The sequence below is a fragment of the Thunnus maccoyii genome, chromosome 6 (assembly GCF_910596095.1).
Source record: "Thunnus maccoyii chromosome 6, fThuMac1.1, whole genome shotgun sequence".
In the NCBI taxonomy this organism is placed as follows: Eukaryota; Metazoa; Chordata; class Actinopteri; order Scombriformes; family Scombridae; genus Thunnus; species Thunnus maccoyii.
The window spans coordinates 22,572,149-22,589,365 of NC_056538.1; the positions used below are offsets into that span (position 1 = coordinate 22,572,149).

Here is a 17,217-nt window from a genome sequence, read left to right on the forward strand (position 1 = left end):
GTGAAGCAAACTGGGGGAGGCTGTTATTCTACTGACCTGTCAGTTCTTCCTCCCCTTTCATCCATCTGATGGAGGCAGCTGGCTTGCTGCCCATGGCTGTGCAGGTGAGCTCCGTCTCGTTCCCCTCACTGACCACATCCTCGTGGCTCTCGATGATTGGGCTCCCTGGTGGGACTGACAGACACCAGCATGGCAACATACCGCATTTATACACACACTTATCCAATGGGCCTCATGCAAGAAACACAAATTATTTCTTAAATGCAACCTTTTGTATTCATCTATTCTCTCATATTTACACTTATCTAACTAAATTCAAGAGTGGGTGAGACCTGTCGTACGAGACATTTAGAGATAGCACACTAAGAATTATAATGCCTTAATCTGAATGATATTGGAGTTTAAATATGTTATCAAAATCAACTAAAATAGTAATCAAAAACCAAAATAAAACTTAAATGTTAGCCATATCAGTGCAATGTGCATTCTCATTCATTCTGACAGTAATACTGACGCTAAATGTGTCTGTATCTATTTGTCTGCTGATTTCCAACAGCAGGACTTGAAGCTCAACTCAAATCTTCATTTTACTTTTTACTTTTATTTTTGTGAATGAAACTTGCCCACAGAGGCTTCTATTGCAATATGGGGGCGTTGATTATGCTAATGATCACATCTCATTAATGCACACCTTCTCTTGAACAGGTGGTTCAGAAGAGGGATTTTGCGAACAGGTTGTGCAGTTACAGTAAGAGAGTTTGCTGAATCCCATTTGGAAGACTCACAGAAGTAAGACATTTACAATAAGACTAAAAAACTGTCCTTGTATGAAGCTCAGTATTCTACTATGCTAAAGTTTCATACTGTAAGCTTATGTGGTAAAACATGGTAGCATCTACTCAAAGTAGGATAAGGCACAGTTGTCCTTCATCCCTTGCACTAGTCATCGCGGAAAACTTGCTGAACTCACTTGAAAGCCAAAAGTCAGTGGGGTGTTCACTTCAAGGACTCTTCAATGCAACCCTTGGTTCAGAAATACTGAAGCTAGGTTTCAATTGTACAACTAGAGTAATTACTTTAAAGTGCTTTTAATTCCTTTCAATCTCCCAGGATGTCTGCATGTATAATAAAGCTTAACTAGAGTAATTTCACTCCAAAGCATCAAAGTGTGGCACAGCTGACTCTCAATAGGGAATCGTTTCGAGAAGCCAAGTCAACATTCACTGGGATTCACAGAGTCAACACAGCTGCCAAAACCAACGCGGTCTGAGCCATCAGTTTCAGCATCTGCTCCTTTTCGTTATGCTGTTGAGCACCGCGAGAGCCTAATTGGCTGACATTTTGTTTCAGTTGCTAAAGATAACAGGATCAAATATTACTATTATATCATATTCACTATCTATAATGGAGCGGAATACAATAAAAGTGTGTGGGTGTGTGAGGAGGGGTGTGAACACATATGTGTGTTATGTGAACTTCACACATGAAACCCTCACACCTACCCAGGACAGTGATGTCTGCGTAGGCTTCCTGAGGAGGATCTGTGTAGAGCTGGCACACATAGCGTCCCTCATCGGAGAGTGACACATTGGACAGAGACACCCGCAGTTCGTTGTCAGAGAAATTCACCAGCTGGAACCGGCTGTCCTTCAGAGCTGTGGGGATACATGTGAGACAGAGACAGTGAGGATACAGAGTACAGGGACACAAACGTGAGACATGGAGTGAGGAAGGGAAAGGGATTGGAAGGGGGGATGGGAAGGGGAGAGGGGCGAGAATGAGAGAGGGTATGGAGGAAGACAAAGGAGAAAATGAGACAGAGATGGAGGGGAGGGAGGGAGCGTGGAGGGAGAGTGCTGCCCTTTTGTGGGCTTTCTCCTTAATTGAGTAAAAGAAAAGTGAGTTTCAAAAATGATTCATACAAGTTGATTCATAAAGTAGCTTTACAGTCCACGGAGCACTCGCAAAGACAGGAAAGTGTGAAGAGTGCTCATGAGGACCCCTAACAAGCTAGGAACTCTTAAAATGGGCTGCTGCTGGTCATGGATGGATGCATCAAACTCTCATATTCCAGAAAAAGGAGGAGGCATTCAAACATACATAATGAATTAAATCACAGTGCAGAGGTAGAGAGGGGTGGAGGCCTGAAACTCTAAATCAAAATTAGCCTAGAATCTGTATATAGTAATGCCAGTATAGATTGGCTGAATTTTATTTTAATGTCTTCAAACTAGGTTAGCCATCTTCACTCTGCTCTTCATTTGAGTCAGCCCTCATCCCTGAGCACTCTTTTACATAAACAGCTTTGGCTGATTTGATTGGGAGCCCTTTTGATGTTTTGACCTGCCTTCTTTATCAAGTCCTCTCTGCATCTGTCGAGCTAACAAACTCTATTCAGTCCCTGTTTAAAGCACCGGGAGTTTGTTATTCCCGTCAGGCTTTACACTTAGCATCATGATCATTACCCAAGGTCTCGGGGCAGTGTCAACATGAAATCTCATCCCCAATATAATTTGAGAGCTCTTTGGAAGTCTCTCCTCAAAGGGAAACAATGACACTGATGCACTTTGAGAGTCACAGCACCTGCTTGGGAGGGAAATCCTTCACTTCTGAGACGCTGAATGTAGTTTAAACGAGGTAGTTTCATAACTGCTTACACAAGAGCATGGAGGGTAAACAGTATGTAGTGTTTATTAGTTAGTGTTTGGGAATATTTGCACCAACATGGCTATACATATTTGGGCTGCAACTAGTAGTTATCATTTTCATAATCATTAATGTGCGAATTATTTTCTAGATTAATAATATGGTGAATAAAACATCAGTTGAGAAATATACCCATCAGAATTTCTGGAGTGCAAGTTGACATATTCAACTAGTTTGTTTTGGCCAACAAACACTCTAAAATCTACAGGTATTCAGTTTATTCTTATATAAGAAAACCAAAAGGACAAAATGTTCAGATTTGAGAAGCTGCAGCCAGTTAATTTTTGGCATTTCTGCTCTAAAAAGGACTTACAAGATTAATAGATTATTAAAATTGCTGCCAAAGATCCCAGACAAGAAGTGTATCTTGCCAGATTTAGTTTTTTTATTTTAAAGAGCATATGGATAGATAAAGAAGTGAAAATTTGTGTTTTCACCATGTGTTATCACAATCAATAGTAATGGTGTGAACTCATGTTGACTTATTTCATGAGTTAACTTTTAACATGCACCTTTTAAAGGCCCTGAAAATGTATTTTCCTAATCAGCTTCTTTCAATGGTCAATGGTGTCCTAAATGAACAGAATATTTTCTGCCAAAGTTCGAACAGTTCTTGTTTTGTTCTTGCTATTTTCACAGGTTTGAAGTGTGCAGGACTCAAGTTTGAAAATGCTGATAGAGATGAGATGTGTGAATGTCCAATCACAGTTGCTGGTTGTTTGCTGATTTTGCCAGTGCTGTCAATCAATTCTGAAACTCCTAACTATTAAGGATGTTTTTTTCCGAACTTGATTGAACGGACTATTTCTTATTTAGTCATGACTATTTAATGTTAGAGAACAGAGAAATACTTAAGATTTAAAAACAGGTTTTCAGGCATCCAACCTATAGGGGGTAAGTATTTTGTTAGAATATCACTTTTAACATTAAACCTTTATGATACAAAGTCAGACAAATCTTGAGGAAAGCTGCAGCGAATAAATAATGGGGTGATATTGCATCCCCATCCATAGAGGTCCACCTTCACTGATAAAGGCTAATTTTTCCCATTTCAGATGGTAACTCTGCCAAATTGCATGTCATTTTGCATATATATCTAGCAGAATAACTGGCTCATCCCAACAAGACTCGCTCTGCCTCTACCTATGACATAATTCATCTTTATTTGCTGCAACAGAAATTCGTTTATTTACCCTTCACTGCTACTGTAAAGCCCTTATCGTTTTTGTATTTGTGTGCATATCTGTTTCTGTGGCTGCCGCTTCACTTCTAGCTGCTGTTCTTGTAGCTCCTGGTGTGTCTCTATGTCGCTGCTGTTTACTTCCTTGTATACAAAGATCTGCCACTGTGTAGAGCGGCCCCGTTGACAGGTAACAATGCCACTGTCTGAGGGGGGTCCCCACAGAACCAGCAATCCTTTAGGAACAGGGCCTAGAATAGTGCTGCCATGGGGTTCACCAGACCCCATTACGGGGAACACAAACACACAGCAGCAGCTGCCCAATAACAGTCTAGCCACCTGTCAGAAATCTGACACAAATTCAGATCTAATTGCAGATAAACAAAACCTTTTATGTTTTGTAATTGACATGGCACAACATTGACTAAAGCAGAGAAAATGACATGTTTACAAGCCCACGTGGAGTGGCTCAATAATGAGTGAAGAGGAAAAGGTTGTCTTAACCTCATGGGAAGATTTCCTTGACAGTGCAGAGCTAATATTGATTGCTTCCTAGATGTAACAGCTAATTATTCATTGTTGTTTTTATAAACTGAAATGATCCTCAGTCCCTATCTACTCTTTGATGTCAGAATACATATTTTTTAAGATGTAGAGCACAACATGACCTGTGCTTTATATCAATCCATTATTTTCTGCCATATTCTCAGGCAGCTTTGGGTATTTTGTACAAATATGACGAAGATGTGTACTCAAACTCCCCCGATGCTCTTCGCAAGTGAGAAAATGGAACACACATCTCGCTACCTAGACTTGTGAAATAACAGCTGGGATGCAATATAAACTGAAATGAAGGGTGTTTCTCGTTCACCTTGAATCTTGGCTCAGATCCCAGATACAAACAAGTAAAACAGCAGAGACAAAAACTTGGTTCAAAGTAGAAGTAGCCCATATGCTCATGCATAATCATAATGTTCAATATCCTAATCTAAGAGATTATCGTAAAATCGAACAGTGACAAGGACACAAAAGTATTCCCATTATGGTAGCACTGAGAATTATCTCATATTAATCTTGCCACAATCTGAGCTTAATGACTTGTGTTAAAGAGCCAAAAAGTCAAGGACAGATGGAATCACGTTTGCACAGATGATCTAGCCCAAAGCTAGGGCTGATCTTGTAGTGATATCTGATACCTTGAATGTAATGTTAAAACTAGAGAGATGCTTTTAGTACAGAAAGCCTTGAAATATGAAACCAACTCAAAATCAAATGTCTAAGAAAAAATATACTGGTTATTAATTAATTTATTTTATTTTTTGTTGGTTTATTTAACAGGGTCAGTGCACAATAATAAACATTGCTGTAAATGCACAAGAGTTAGCCAAGAGGCTATTTTTCATCTGTGGTCCCTGGACAGATGCTACAGAGTCATCCTAAAAACAGAATATAAGGTTGAAATTACAAAGTTATTGAGATCATTTATAAGCATGCAGAACAAATAATAAAAAGAAAAGAGAATATTAATGTTAAAAAAAACATCATTAAGGACAACCTTATACATTATCAGGTACTATTTAAAACATGCAACACAGAAGCTCATAATAGAAGACATGCAGAACAATAAAATGAGGGACATTAATGTTAGTAGATATATGGACCAAATAAGACCACAATGTGCTGCATTGTTAGAAACTAACTGAAACATGCAAAGCAGAAGCACCAACATAAAAAGCATGCACAGTACACACTGTAAAATACACAAATCAGTCTGACCCAATAATGGCAAGACCACAATAAGACATGCAGGTATCTGAGGGCAGACTGGCGGTAGCAAGACAGCAAGACAGCAGACAGTAAGGGAAGTTCAGCACAGACATACTGAGGACAGTAAAATGCAATTGAGTTTTAGTGCTGACAGAGCTGAATACTAATTAACCATTTCTTTAAATGAGCTCTAAATAAACCGTATGTGTCCAGGTCTCCAGTAGTTGCTGAGATGGAGTTCCATTATAGTGCAGCTTTAACAGAGAATGTAGACTGACTGAAAGCACTTTTCCTGAGTGGGGTAATGCAATCCCCTCTTGCTGCACCTTTTGTGAACCAATATGTTGTTGTTGTTGTTCCTATGTTGACAAACTGTCTGAGTGGAGGAGAAGTCAAGCAATATATAATCTTGTACATAAGACAAACATCTACATATTTAAGCATATTGTCCCAACTCTACAAGTTATATTTTTTTAAATATTGGGCAATGATGACAATGTACTGATTTCTTGTCAAGCATTTTAAGTGTTTGTTTATATAAAGACTGTAATGGTTTTAGAGTAGTGATGGGAAATGACCATAGAATCTTAGCCGCCTCTGTTGACATGTAATCTTGAATGAACCTGAAATCTGAAAGATTGAATTTGACCCGGTTACAGACCTTTTTCACCTGAGCCTTGAAAGAAAGTTTGGAATCAATCAGAACTCTGAGGTACTTGCATTCAGATACGACCTGTAGCCTCTCCCCTGATACAAAGACATCTGGCTCTACACTAGAACTGTTTGTCTTTGTGAAAAACATGCATACTGTTTTAGACACATTTAGTTGCAAACAGCATGTGCTTTAACCATGGAGTTTGTGAGTTCATGAGCAACTTGTGTCATACTGCTACCACTTACATAAATTACAATGTCATCTGCATACATTTAGATGTTGATGTCAGGATATACAGATGGAAAATCATTGATATATCATGTAAATAGCAGGGTAGATCCTTGTGGGACACGTGTGGACAGATGCAGGGCATTTGATTGATGATTCTCTACTCAGACAGAGATCATTTTAACAGATATGATTCTATCCATTTAAGTGGATCTGAAGGAAAATTGAAGCTAGATAACTTGAACATAAGAATTCTATGATTAACAGTGTGGTGGCAGCTCTTCTTGTGCAACACAAATTCACATAGTCTGAAATGCAAACTGCATGTTGTGGACACAATGACGTGAGGAATATGCTCTTCAACCACAAACTGGATTTTGAGATGCAATAAGAGCTATGCCATTTTCACAAGCTTTTCCTGTGAAAAATGAAAGGATACGTTGACAATTTTTCAAGTCTGTCTCCAAACAATAGTCAGATGCTCATATGAATATTGAAACAGGTTTTGCTTGCTGTAATCATTCCTCCTGTTCATACTGACCGTTAGAGGATCGTGCTTACAATAAGTAATGGGGGACAAAATCCACAGTACTCGAAACATGCAAATGCATGCAAACGTGCTTAAAAGTTTATCTGAAGATAATTTCTCTTTTCAGTTTAAACTTTCCTCTTTGTGTTGTTCAGTTGCAGTGGAAGGATTGTGACAAAAAAGAGGGAATTTGGCACTAAAAAGACAGTAACTTTGAATTAATTGATTTATCTGCCAATTATTATTTTCTTGGTCTATAAAATGCCAGGAAGCATTGAAAAACAATTTGGCAGAGCCCAAAGTTGTTTTGTCTGACCAAGTGTCAAAAACCCAAAAATGTGCATTTTACTATAGTTTATGACAAGTAAAAGCAGCAAATCTTAGCCCTGAAGAAGCTCAAACCAGCTTGTGTTTGGTATTTTTATTTTAATAACAATTAATTCATTGTCATAGTAATTTCTGCTTAATTTTATGTTGATTTACCAACTGATTGTTTCAGCTCTAGTTAGGTTTGGGTTAGTAAAAGTTAGTCTGGTGTAGACAACATAAGTAAATGATGTTATTTAGTTGTGGGAAAGACTTTGGGCATGGCTAATGATTAAAAAGACTAAGAATTCAAATTCATGGCTAAATTCCTTTTAAGTTTTTGTTGCATTTTTTAAAAGGTGTGCATGCACAACTACAGTAAATATTGTGAATGTAATGATTAAATGGAGTGGATGTGTATAACATACAGTTTTGGTGATAACTTAAATGTTTGCTTTCATTTTCATATTTAGCATCCCTATATCTCTGCAATGTAGTTGGTAAGGAAAATGTTACCATTATCCATAGGAACGATGCCAAAAACTATGATATCATTGGTATGAGGCAGGAATTAAACCTAAAAAGTAAGGAAAATATCATTCTTTTTCATAAAACTTAAGTCCACTAACCACTTCAATACAATTCATCTATGGTGGAAAAGGATATTTCTCTCAATTTCTCTCAATGTACATATTTACATTTTAAGACATCATGTTTACTTCATGACACCAACATTGTGTCTGAGGCACAAGCACTTACGTCTCACATCTTTGAAGTAGATAGTCTGTCTGTTGGGGTTGAGCAGCTGGATGACGGAGTCGTCGTTGTTCTTCACTCTGCAGCTGATGGTGGCCATTTCCCCCTCAATCACCGACACATTGTCAGTCGCCAGGTTTTGACCTTCGACTTCACAAAACAGACAAATACAGAAGGGAAAATGAAATTTAAAATGGGAGACAAGCACTCCTGTCTGGATATTTAGAGCCTATCAAATATTTATATTTCATACTACAGGGACTGCATGTCAACACATGCACAGTGTAAAGATATGTGAATAGGCCGTGTAGATTGTCTGTTTGCAGCCATGTCTAATCCTTTTAATATAAGAGCCATGTGCAATGTTTGTCACTATTGATCTCCCCCAGCTCAGAGTGGGCCCTGTGAGTCAGTGCCAGATGGGCTGTAAGCTCTGCTGCCCACGAAGGTAGGGAGAGAGGAGAGGGTAGGAAGAAAAAGAGACAAAGAAAGAGTGTAAGAAAGTGGCAAATAGTATATATGGGCGGGGTGGAGGACGGGTGGAAGAAAGGGGGAGTTAAACAGAGAGGGAGAGGGAACAGAGAGATGAGCCAAGCTGGATGCTGTTTTTGGTTAAGCTTTATCAGAGCCCTCCATCTGAGGTTCCATGTGACCAATGTGTGCTCAGTGTGCTCAGCGGTTCTGTTCTGTATCTCAGGGAATAAAAGTGCTGTAATCATTTGAGTCACTTTCTGTACATTGGAATTGTTACCACAGACAGGCCCTGGACCCTTGTCGTTGTGACTTACACCTCACACCAAAACCCCCCACACAAAAAGCCTGTTTTATTTCCCCCATCTTCCAAGAGAAAGAGGAAGAGAATCAAAAGTCACCTTGTGCTATATTTATCTGGCAGGAGCCAAAAAAACGTAAGGAGAATGGATAATACGTTTTAATGCCTCAGATTCACACCAGCAGAGGAACAACACTCTCAGCCACAGCCCCACGAAAACATCAAAAGCACATTTGCATGCCCGAGTTGTCAGATACCTCTATTGCATTCTGACATTTACAAAGTGGAGAAAAAAAAAACACCTGCATTTTCAGATAGTGATAATGGGAATAGACAGCCAAACTAACATGATTCAAAATGAACTCTGTGAATGCGGCAAGCAATAAGAAATTAACCTCCTGTGGAGGAAAGCTCCTCAGACCTGTCTGATGCAATGAACTACCCATTTCATTCCACTCTGTTGCCAGGGCTCATGGCTCAGGACAAAAGGAAGGTAATAAGTGAAAACAGACACAGATCATGTTCAAAAAATACACACTGCAGCCTGTTAGAGATGCTTATTTAGTATAGTAGTAGTATTTACTTTTCCATATCTATCTGTATCAACAGATTTCCATTTATTGTCAAGTTTAAGTTTGGGAGATCTGGACATCTAGCTACATGTACCTCTAACTTGAATACATATATTTTGACAGGATGAACTCTCCAATATTAAACTGCTGTCATGGTAAGATCATGGTATATGTTTGCTTCTAACACAATGTTTTGCCTGTCTAGCAAATAAAAGGATTTGAACCCCAGCAGAAGGAAGGCTTCTTGTGTCTTAGACAGAGGTGGTCTCCTACGCATGTGGTGTCCTGTGTATTTGTTATAGATATAGTATAGATATATATAGTTAATGCTTATTGACATACTGTTAATTATAAATTGTCAAAAAGGACAGACATAAATTGGAGAAGTCTTGTTCAGTGTTTACTATAGACAAGAATATACATGGTAATACCTCCTGACAGCCACTACCTGTATTTATAAAAATAAATACAGGGTTGTTGTTTTTTTTGTTTTGTTTTGGGTTTTTTTGCAAATTTCTTACACTAACAATGTTTTATGCATCTGCAGACAATGGACTGGTGGTGCACACCACATCTGAAATAGAACTTTGTTTGGATGCTATAACACACACGTTAGGCCTTTTATCTCCCTTTCCTCTGCTGTAGAAACTCCCTCTCAAACTCTTAATATTTTTATTAATTTTTGCAGTTCAGTTGCAACAGTAAGAGAAACACAGCGCATGCAGATCCAGTCGGTAAGTGGGCGATGATAGACCCATGACCCTACATTTTGATGACCTACTTTAGTTCAAAATCAATATCCTGTTGTTGTAGACTTACAGGGGGTGATGAGGAATGATGCAGCACTGACCATAGCAAGTCCATCAATTTACCATTGAAATTCTTAGTAATTTTTGAAACAATGATTCCTTGATTTCAGTCAGAGGTAGACAGAAACAGGTTTCTAATTTCTATGTGGTCAGTTTTGCTGGCTGACATAACAAAACTGTCGCTAGCATATTTGATCAGTTATTGCTAGCTAGCTAATTAAACAAACATTCCCTCCATTAGTCGGTTGACAACTCTGTCTCTGGATGACTTTTTCATGTTTCAAGCTGAATCATTTAAAAAGATATCACTGTAAAAAAAGTCTTAAATATGCACTTAATGGTTACATACATGATATTGTGCTAAAAGGCTGACGCTAAAAATGTTCCAGGCAAAAGGTCGGTTGATGATCCACGTACATTAGAAGACGTGGAAATTAAGAAACAGCATTGTTCTTGCAGTGTAGCCAGTTAGGCCAAGTATTAAATAAGTATATAATAAGTAAAAACACATAAAATTAGACTGGTATTTCATTATAACATAGCAAGAAAAATTTACACGAAATAGTTCTTATTTTCCAAAAGTAAATTTCACTTTTAACCTTACGAAAAGAGCCTTTTAGGATGAGGATTAATCAATGTGTTTTTCAAACACAACTTGTTGGCTGAGGTAGCTCAAGCGTAAACTTCCTCAAATCCAATGAAGATCAGGACAGAGCGCTAACATTACCCTAAACCCTTACTAACTCTGCTATCGCAGCCAGTAACCTGTAATCCCAATCAAAGAGTAATTTTTTTTTTCCCCCCCTTAATCATATTGGTTCCTCACAGCCTGATAACAAATGTTATGAGGCTCAGTACTTTTCTGTAGCCAAGGGGTTTGAACCCATGAATTAGTGAATGACTACTTTCTAGATACATAAGTTGTGTACCATCTAAAATTTTAAAAAAATGTGGAATACTTGAATCATGAGTATCAAATCAAAAGAATCTCCATTTGAAGTGCTGAAATGTGTAAGTTTGTAATGATATCAAGTGTGCTGAAGCTGTATACATGTACTAAGCACTGCGGAAGATGAGGTGAAAGCAATGTGAAGTGTTTTGATGTCTATTTTATTTCATCGCTATAAAAGTAATATATTTGGCAGTCAAAACAGCAACATAGAGCAGCCTCAAAGCAAGGTTATTCTGCTCCCAATCTGTTGGACTGAGAGAAAGGGAATGCAATAGATAAATTATCCATAAGGTTTAGCAGCCCCAAGCAAGGTTGGTCCCCCTCCAATATCCTAGCCTAGGCTCATCTCCAATAAATAACATTGCTGTGATTAGCAATCCCATCAAAGTGAAAACAGGCCACTTTGTGGAACATGGAGGGTTTTCGCAATTGGAGTAAACATTTTCAATTGCCTCGGCATCCTGGTCATGATTGGGTGCAAATGAGGAGAGGCAGTCATTAATTCTGGGTGGTGGGTGGGGATGGAGGGGGAGTGGGCAGAGGCATGGCACAGATGACTGGCTGATAAATTCACACTCATTCCAGCAGCTGTCTGGAAGAGTAAAGTGCCTGTATCTCTACACATGGCTGCCCTCCTGTTCCTGCATCACAACATACTGAATGAAACAGTCAGAGGGAAATACAGACCTTCAAAAGTCTGTGCGCTCTCTGAGGGGATGTACAATCTGGCATCAAGTGTCTGGCATGGAGGCTCGGCTCATCAGCCGTACTCAAAATGCAAAACAGCACCAACCCCAACCAATTTTAACAAAAGTTGACGAAATCAGGAAATATTATCAGACCAGCTCCTCCATCAGAAGTTTGAAGACGGGCACCTTTTGAATCAAGTTGGCTCTCCCTTTGAACTTTTCTCTCTTGTTTTCACATCAAAAGACATGAAAGGGGCAGCAAAAAGCAGGACAGCCAGCCCCCAATTCCTCTCCCTTGAGTCACCGCTGTCTGCAGCAGTCATGTCCTTTCAAGGAACAACCACGACTATAGACAGTCATTAACAATAAAAGTTTCTCTCTCACCCGCTCTGATGCTGCCTTTTTACTGCTGTGTGTCTTTATCCTGCTCAGTCATTAAACCCTGATCCTCATGATGAAATGCTGTTTTAAGGATGTTCACAAGTAAGAAGGAGTCTGTCTTAGGGTATAATTAGCTCTGTGCCATTTCTCCTAGACCCTTTGCATGGGAAGGTTTCAAAAATTTCATACCCACTAATTTGACCATCTTTTTTTTTTTTCTTTCTACCAAAGACGAGGTCTTTCAGAAGCTCTGTGTAACCGACTGTATAATGATGCTGAAAAACAACTGGAAAATAAGGCAGTTCGACCTGAGAAAAACATGTTCTCCTCTTTCCCCGATTCAAATGTGACAAGATATGTGTCATTTTTCTGATATACATGAAATGATGTCTTATATAAAATAATTGGGTATCACTCTCTAAAAAGGCTCCCTTTATGAATGGTTTATAAGTTGGACCTAATGACATAAGTAATGGTTAATAAGTTATTTACTAAGCTTTATGGACTAATTATAAGCGAATAATAAGACCAACTTTTGGTTGCCAGGTTGCCTTTGACTGATTGGACTGTATGACCACTTACCCTCTGGAAAAGTTCTGGACCAAAATCCATTTATTAACAACTTATTAGGCATTTATTGATATATAAACCTTTCATAATTAGAAAGTGATATCTGTCTCCCAACGATTGTGTACTGCTCCCTTTTAAATGTTTTACTTTATTAATTATTATTTTTTAGGAAAAGCACCACGTTTCAAGCTAAAATTAGCAAAGAGGAATGTCTAATGTAATAAAGTAACAAATACATAAATAAGGGTGCAGTTAAAAGTCCTTGGGGTACAGTTACAATTTTTTGGCCTCAACGCCTGTACAATAAAAGATTAGACAGTAGTACCATTCATAGTAATGTGATTTCTTACTTTTTATCCTAACTTGGCATCAGTAATAACAGCTAAAACCAGATAATTACTTTTGATAATTCACAGTGAGCTCACACCACGTCCAAAAGAAAACACAATGAAGAACTGAGGTGTTACTTGTTGTAGTGAGGTGTTAGTTTTTTGGGTACAAATCAGAGGAAGGAGGAGGCAGCTACACACTCATAACTCAGGTTCCTGACAGAGGCAATAAGTGTTATATAAGCTGAATGTTGTTTTAAGATTTATCTTACTGTTATGAATAATTCCATATGATAGCAGTTGTTTTGCTCCATGAGAAATAGCTTTGTTTATTTTTGCTTTAAATATAGTTAAAATATATGTTTGAAGGTTGTCATTGGTACTTTGACAACCCTATATTGTCGTCTAGACCTCAGTAAAAAGCTCATTAGTTGGCAGTCTGTTATTTTGGCTTGATACAGACTTTTTGACCAATTGTATGATATTTGTTTGGTTTATGTTTTGCTACAGAAAGCTTTTTGCTTTCCCAGGATACATAAAAGGAAAAAATACTGCTGTCAAAGAACTGGAATGATAAGTAAATTTTTAAAATAAACATCTGACTTTGAGCGGATCTGTGAGTAACTTTAGTGAAGTTGTAAGGACTACATGTGTCAAAACAACAGACAAACTAAACTTGCAACCAAGTTGACACCGAAATCTACCCTTACATGCGGAGAAATGTTGATTCACGGAATTTAAAATGAGAATACTGCATCTGTGTTATGTGCGCAGCTCTCTCCTCCTTCCTAAAAAGAAAAAGCCATCATAACCAACCATTCATGTAAATATGCACAGACGAACAGACTGGGATGGACAGCCAGTCAACAGACACAGATAGACAGAAGCAAGCACTTCCAAATGAACAGCAGGTAGCAAAAAGAAAGAGTACCTGTCACGGTTTCAGCAGCTCCTGTTGCAGCGCAGGCATGGGCGAGAGCAGAAAAGAGGAAAACAGACAGGTTGTGAGCAGACAGAATGCAAGCAGAGTATCATATTTCATTGGTAACAAGAAATGTATTCATAATTTCTAAACAGGGGTGCAGAAATTCAATAAATTCAAGCTCCATATGCTATGCTATTTGTGTAATTTTCCACCAATTAAGAAAAATACAAAAGACGTCATAATGAGTAATTTTTACAATCCAGCCTTCCTATTTTTCCACAGGTGTGTGCGATCCCAACATAATGAGGCATTTTTCTCTCTTCAATCATTTCCCTGAGCGTAACATTAATATGGAAGAACAGAGGGAATATGTGGACTTTGTTTTCTCCCACAGCTCCCTGATTTAGATTCCAGCTAGCCCTGCTCTGGAGCAGCCACTGCCTGGAGACACTCCCCTGGGATCCGCGGTGTATCCTGGAGAAGAGAGCACCCATTCGGAACAGTGCCCACCCAAACTGGCATCTCACAGGGCATGGGAGACTGGCGTGTTCCCAAGTCCCTGCAGCACTGCTCAGGGCCTGTACCCTCGGGAGAGCTTCCATCATTCATTGTCTGCTATTCATAAACAACCCCCACCACCCCCATCACACACCTACCTCCTTTCCTGGCCTCTACTGCACATCCATATCTACATTTTTATATTTCACACACCATCTTTTATTATATTGACATTTCACACAGACTTTGGACTTCTTTACTCTGTGAGCAATGTGAGCTTCATTGCTGTATGGTGAAGTGACTGCTTGTCTCACTTGTCATTGCTGGTGTAATAAGGATGTAAGGTATGACACATGTCCTTGTTATACTCCTTTGTGCATTTTCAACATGTCAGCAATTCCCTCAGGACAAAAAAGTGTGAGTGACAAATCACACACGATGGGAAACAAATTTTGAACATTGTCCAGGAGCCTGCTACAATAACTCACACAGTTTAAGTCTCGGCTTCTCCAAAACTTCAAGTGTCAGTCAAAACTTTGTCTTTATTATGTGATAATTCAACATAATGAGGCTTCTGGGGAAATTTGGCTTCAGCTGAAAGCGATTTGAGCAAAAAGCAGCCGCGAGTGATCGAGGTTGATAGCCAGACTGAAACTCGAGCTTGAATGAGCACACTGTAGCGATATTACTGCTTGATGATTAGATTTTGCACTCGCACCACCCTTCAATTTGAAGGGAAATAAAGATACCAAATTAAACAGTCTCATAACCAGGAGTTGTGATTCTTTCCAATACAGGGACCTCCGTCTTCTGCTTAAAAGAACACATACAGACATCTTGCCAATAAATGAGGACATTTATTTATAGTTAAATGTCATGGCGGTCTCCGTGAAAGGGGACCCGCACCCTATGTAGATATATAAGGCTCATTCTAAGGTAATGAAAACACAACAATTCTTATCTTCATGGGTTTATACACTAATTAAAACAGATTTATGGATATTATATTCCATTTCTGCCAAGTCTGTTCCGCTAGATGCCACTAATTCTTACACACTGGTCCTTTAATAAGGAGTACATAATGGAAGAAAAGAATACAACAAATGAATAAAAGATTCTAAATGGTGAGATAAACTGAGCACTTGGCGATAGTGAATTGAATTATGTGGTTATGAGTTATCAAAAAACGGTGGGACACTAGGGGCAATAATAACTCTAAGGGAATTATTTCTATTCGACATCAACTCTATCACAGAAGGATGTGGATTTTTCCTACTTGTTGGTGCATTGAGATGAGTCTGTTTCAGCTGATTCAGAAGCTGTTGTGCAATGCTGTGTCCACTCACACAGCCTACCAGCAACGTGCAAGCCTGTTGATTTGCAGGGTTCTTCCGCGGGGCGCCTTCGGTGCAGGCTCAGCTCCCAGGCAACTCTACAAACTGCGGTTGGTCGCTGAGCAATGAGGGACTGATAGTGGGGCCTACCAGCGAGGTGTAAGGCCTGGGACACACTGCCTACCTCTACCTGAGCAGTGTGTGTGCGTCGCTGAACTGCTGTTGCTGGCACGTGTGTGGTGTCCACACAGACAGCGTTGCTTCTGCTTCTTTCTTTCTACATAGAGCTTGACTTTCATAATGGCCATCAATAATAGAATGTTTCATATCATTTCTTTGTAAATTTCATATATATTTAGTTAAGACAGAAAAATGTTAAGTGTGTGCTCAATTGTGAAAAATAAATAAATAATATGTGAGGTGCTTTCTTTCTGTTGAGCATGGTGGGGTCTGGTTGGGGCTACTTCTGAGTAAGACCACATACACTCCTCACACTAGACAGGTTTTTTTATTGATTATATTGATTATTCCTCCAGTTAAACCCCCGCTGTCACCACTCCAAGTGAAGAAAATACCTCCAGACGACACTGAGTTCCCCAAATGAGTCAAACACACTCCAATAAACTCCACTGTCAGGAGGGAAACTGACAACAAATAAGGAAAACAACAACACCAAATCTCTGTCTGGAAGCAGCAGGTAAAACAACAGGCAGGAGTTCCGGTTTGAACCAATATCACAGAGAGCGACAGGAGTCGAGAAAAGAAGCTCTGCGTGTCACCGACTCTCTGCGTTGGAGTTCCCCACCAGAGAGCCACCCTGCCTCAGCATACACCGTGCAGGCTGACCCACAGTGGTGACTCTTTATATGTTTTTCGTGTCTGTGACATATTCTACGGATATAGACACTGAAACTATAGTGAAAGGTGTAATGATGCTGCTATGATGTTGATATGACTATCAACAGACAATTTTCACTGTTTATTTTTGCTGAAAACCGCACGTGTCATGCGAAAAAAATAGGCGAGATGTCAAATCTCTAGATGACATGCCGCTGCAGCTGCACGTGAGATGCGTGGCTCATGTGGGCTGTGTGGCTACTCTGGCTACTCTAACCTGTTAACATAACTGAAATGAAAAGTAAGGTTCCGTGACGCACATGCACTGCAGTGTGCTCTGGGCGTAAGCCTGTTGGCCTGCAGGACTCCACCGTGGTGGCGACTCTCGTACAGAGTTTTCTCCCAGGCAACTCCATGGGATG

At 39.3% G+C, this 17,217-nt stretch overlaps 1 protein-coding gene across 1 annotated transcript in view; it reads right to left on the reverse strand.

Moving 5' to 3' along the window:
* The window catches only part of cadm1b (cell adhesion molecule 1b), a 154,491-nt gene that overhangs the window by 26,192 nt on the left and 111,082 nt on the right, over window positions 1–17,217 (reverse strand). Inside the window, exons 2-5 of the mRNA XM_042414935.1 lie at window positions 14,133–14,153; window positions 8,131–8,277; window positions 1,503–1,655; window positions 37–174 (exon numbers count right to left, since the gene is read on the reverse strand). Of these exons, the coding sequence (XP_042270869.1) occupies window positions 37–174; window positions 1,503–1,655; window positions 8,131–8,277; window positions 14,133–14,153 (459 nt within the window). The remainder of the gene's footprint in view (window positions 1–36; window positions 175–1,502; window positions 1,656–8,130; window positions 8,278–14,132; window positions 14,154–17,217) is intronic.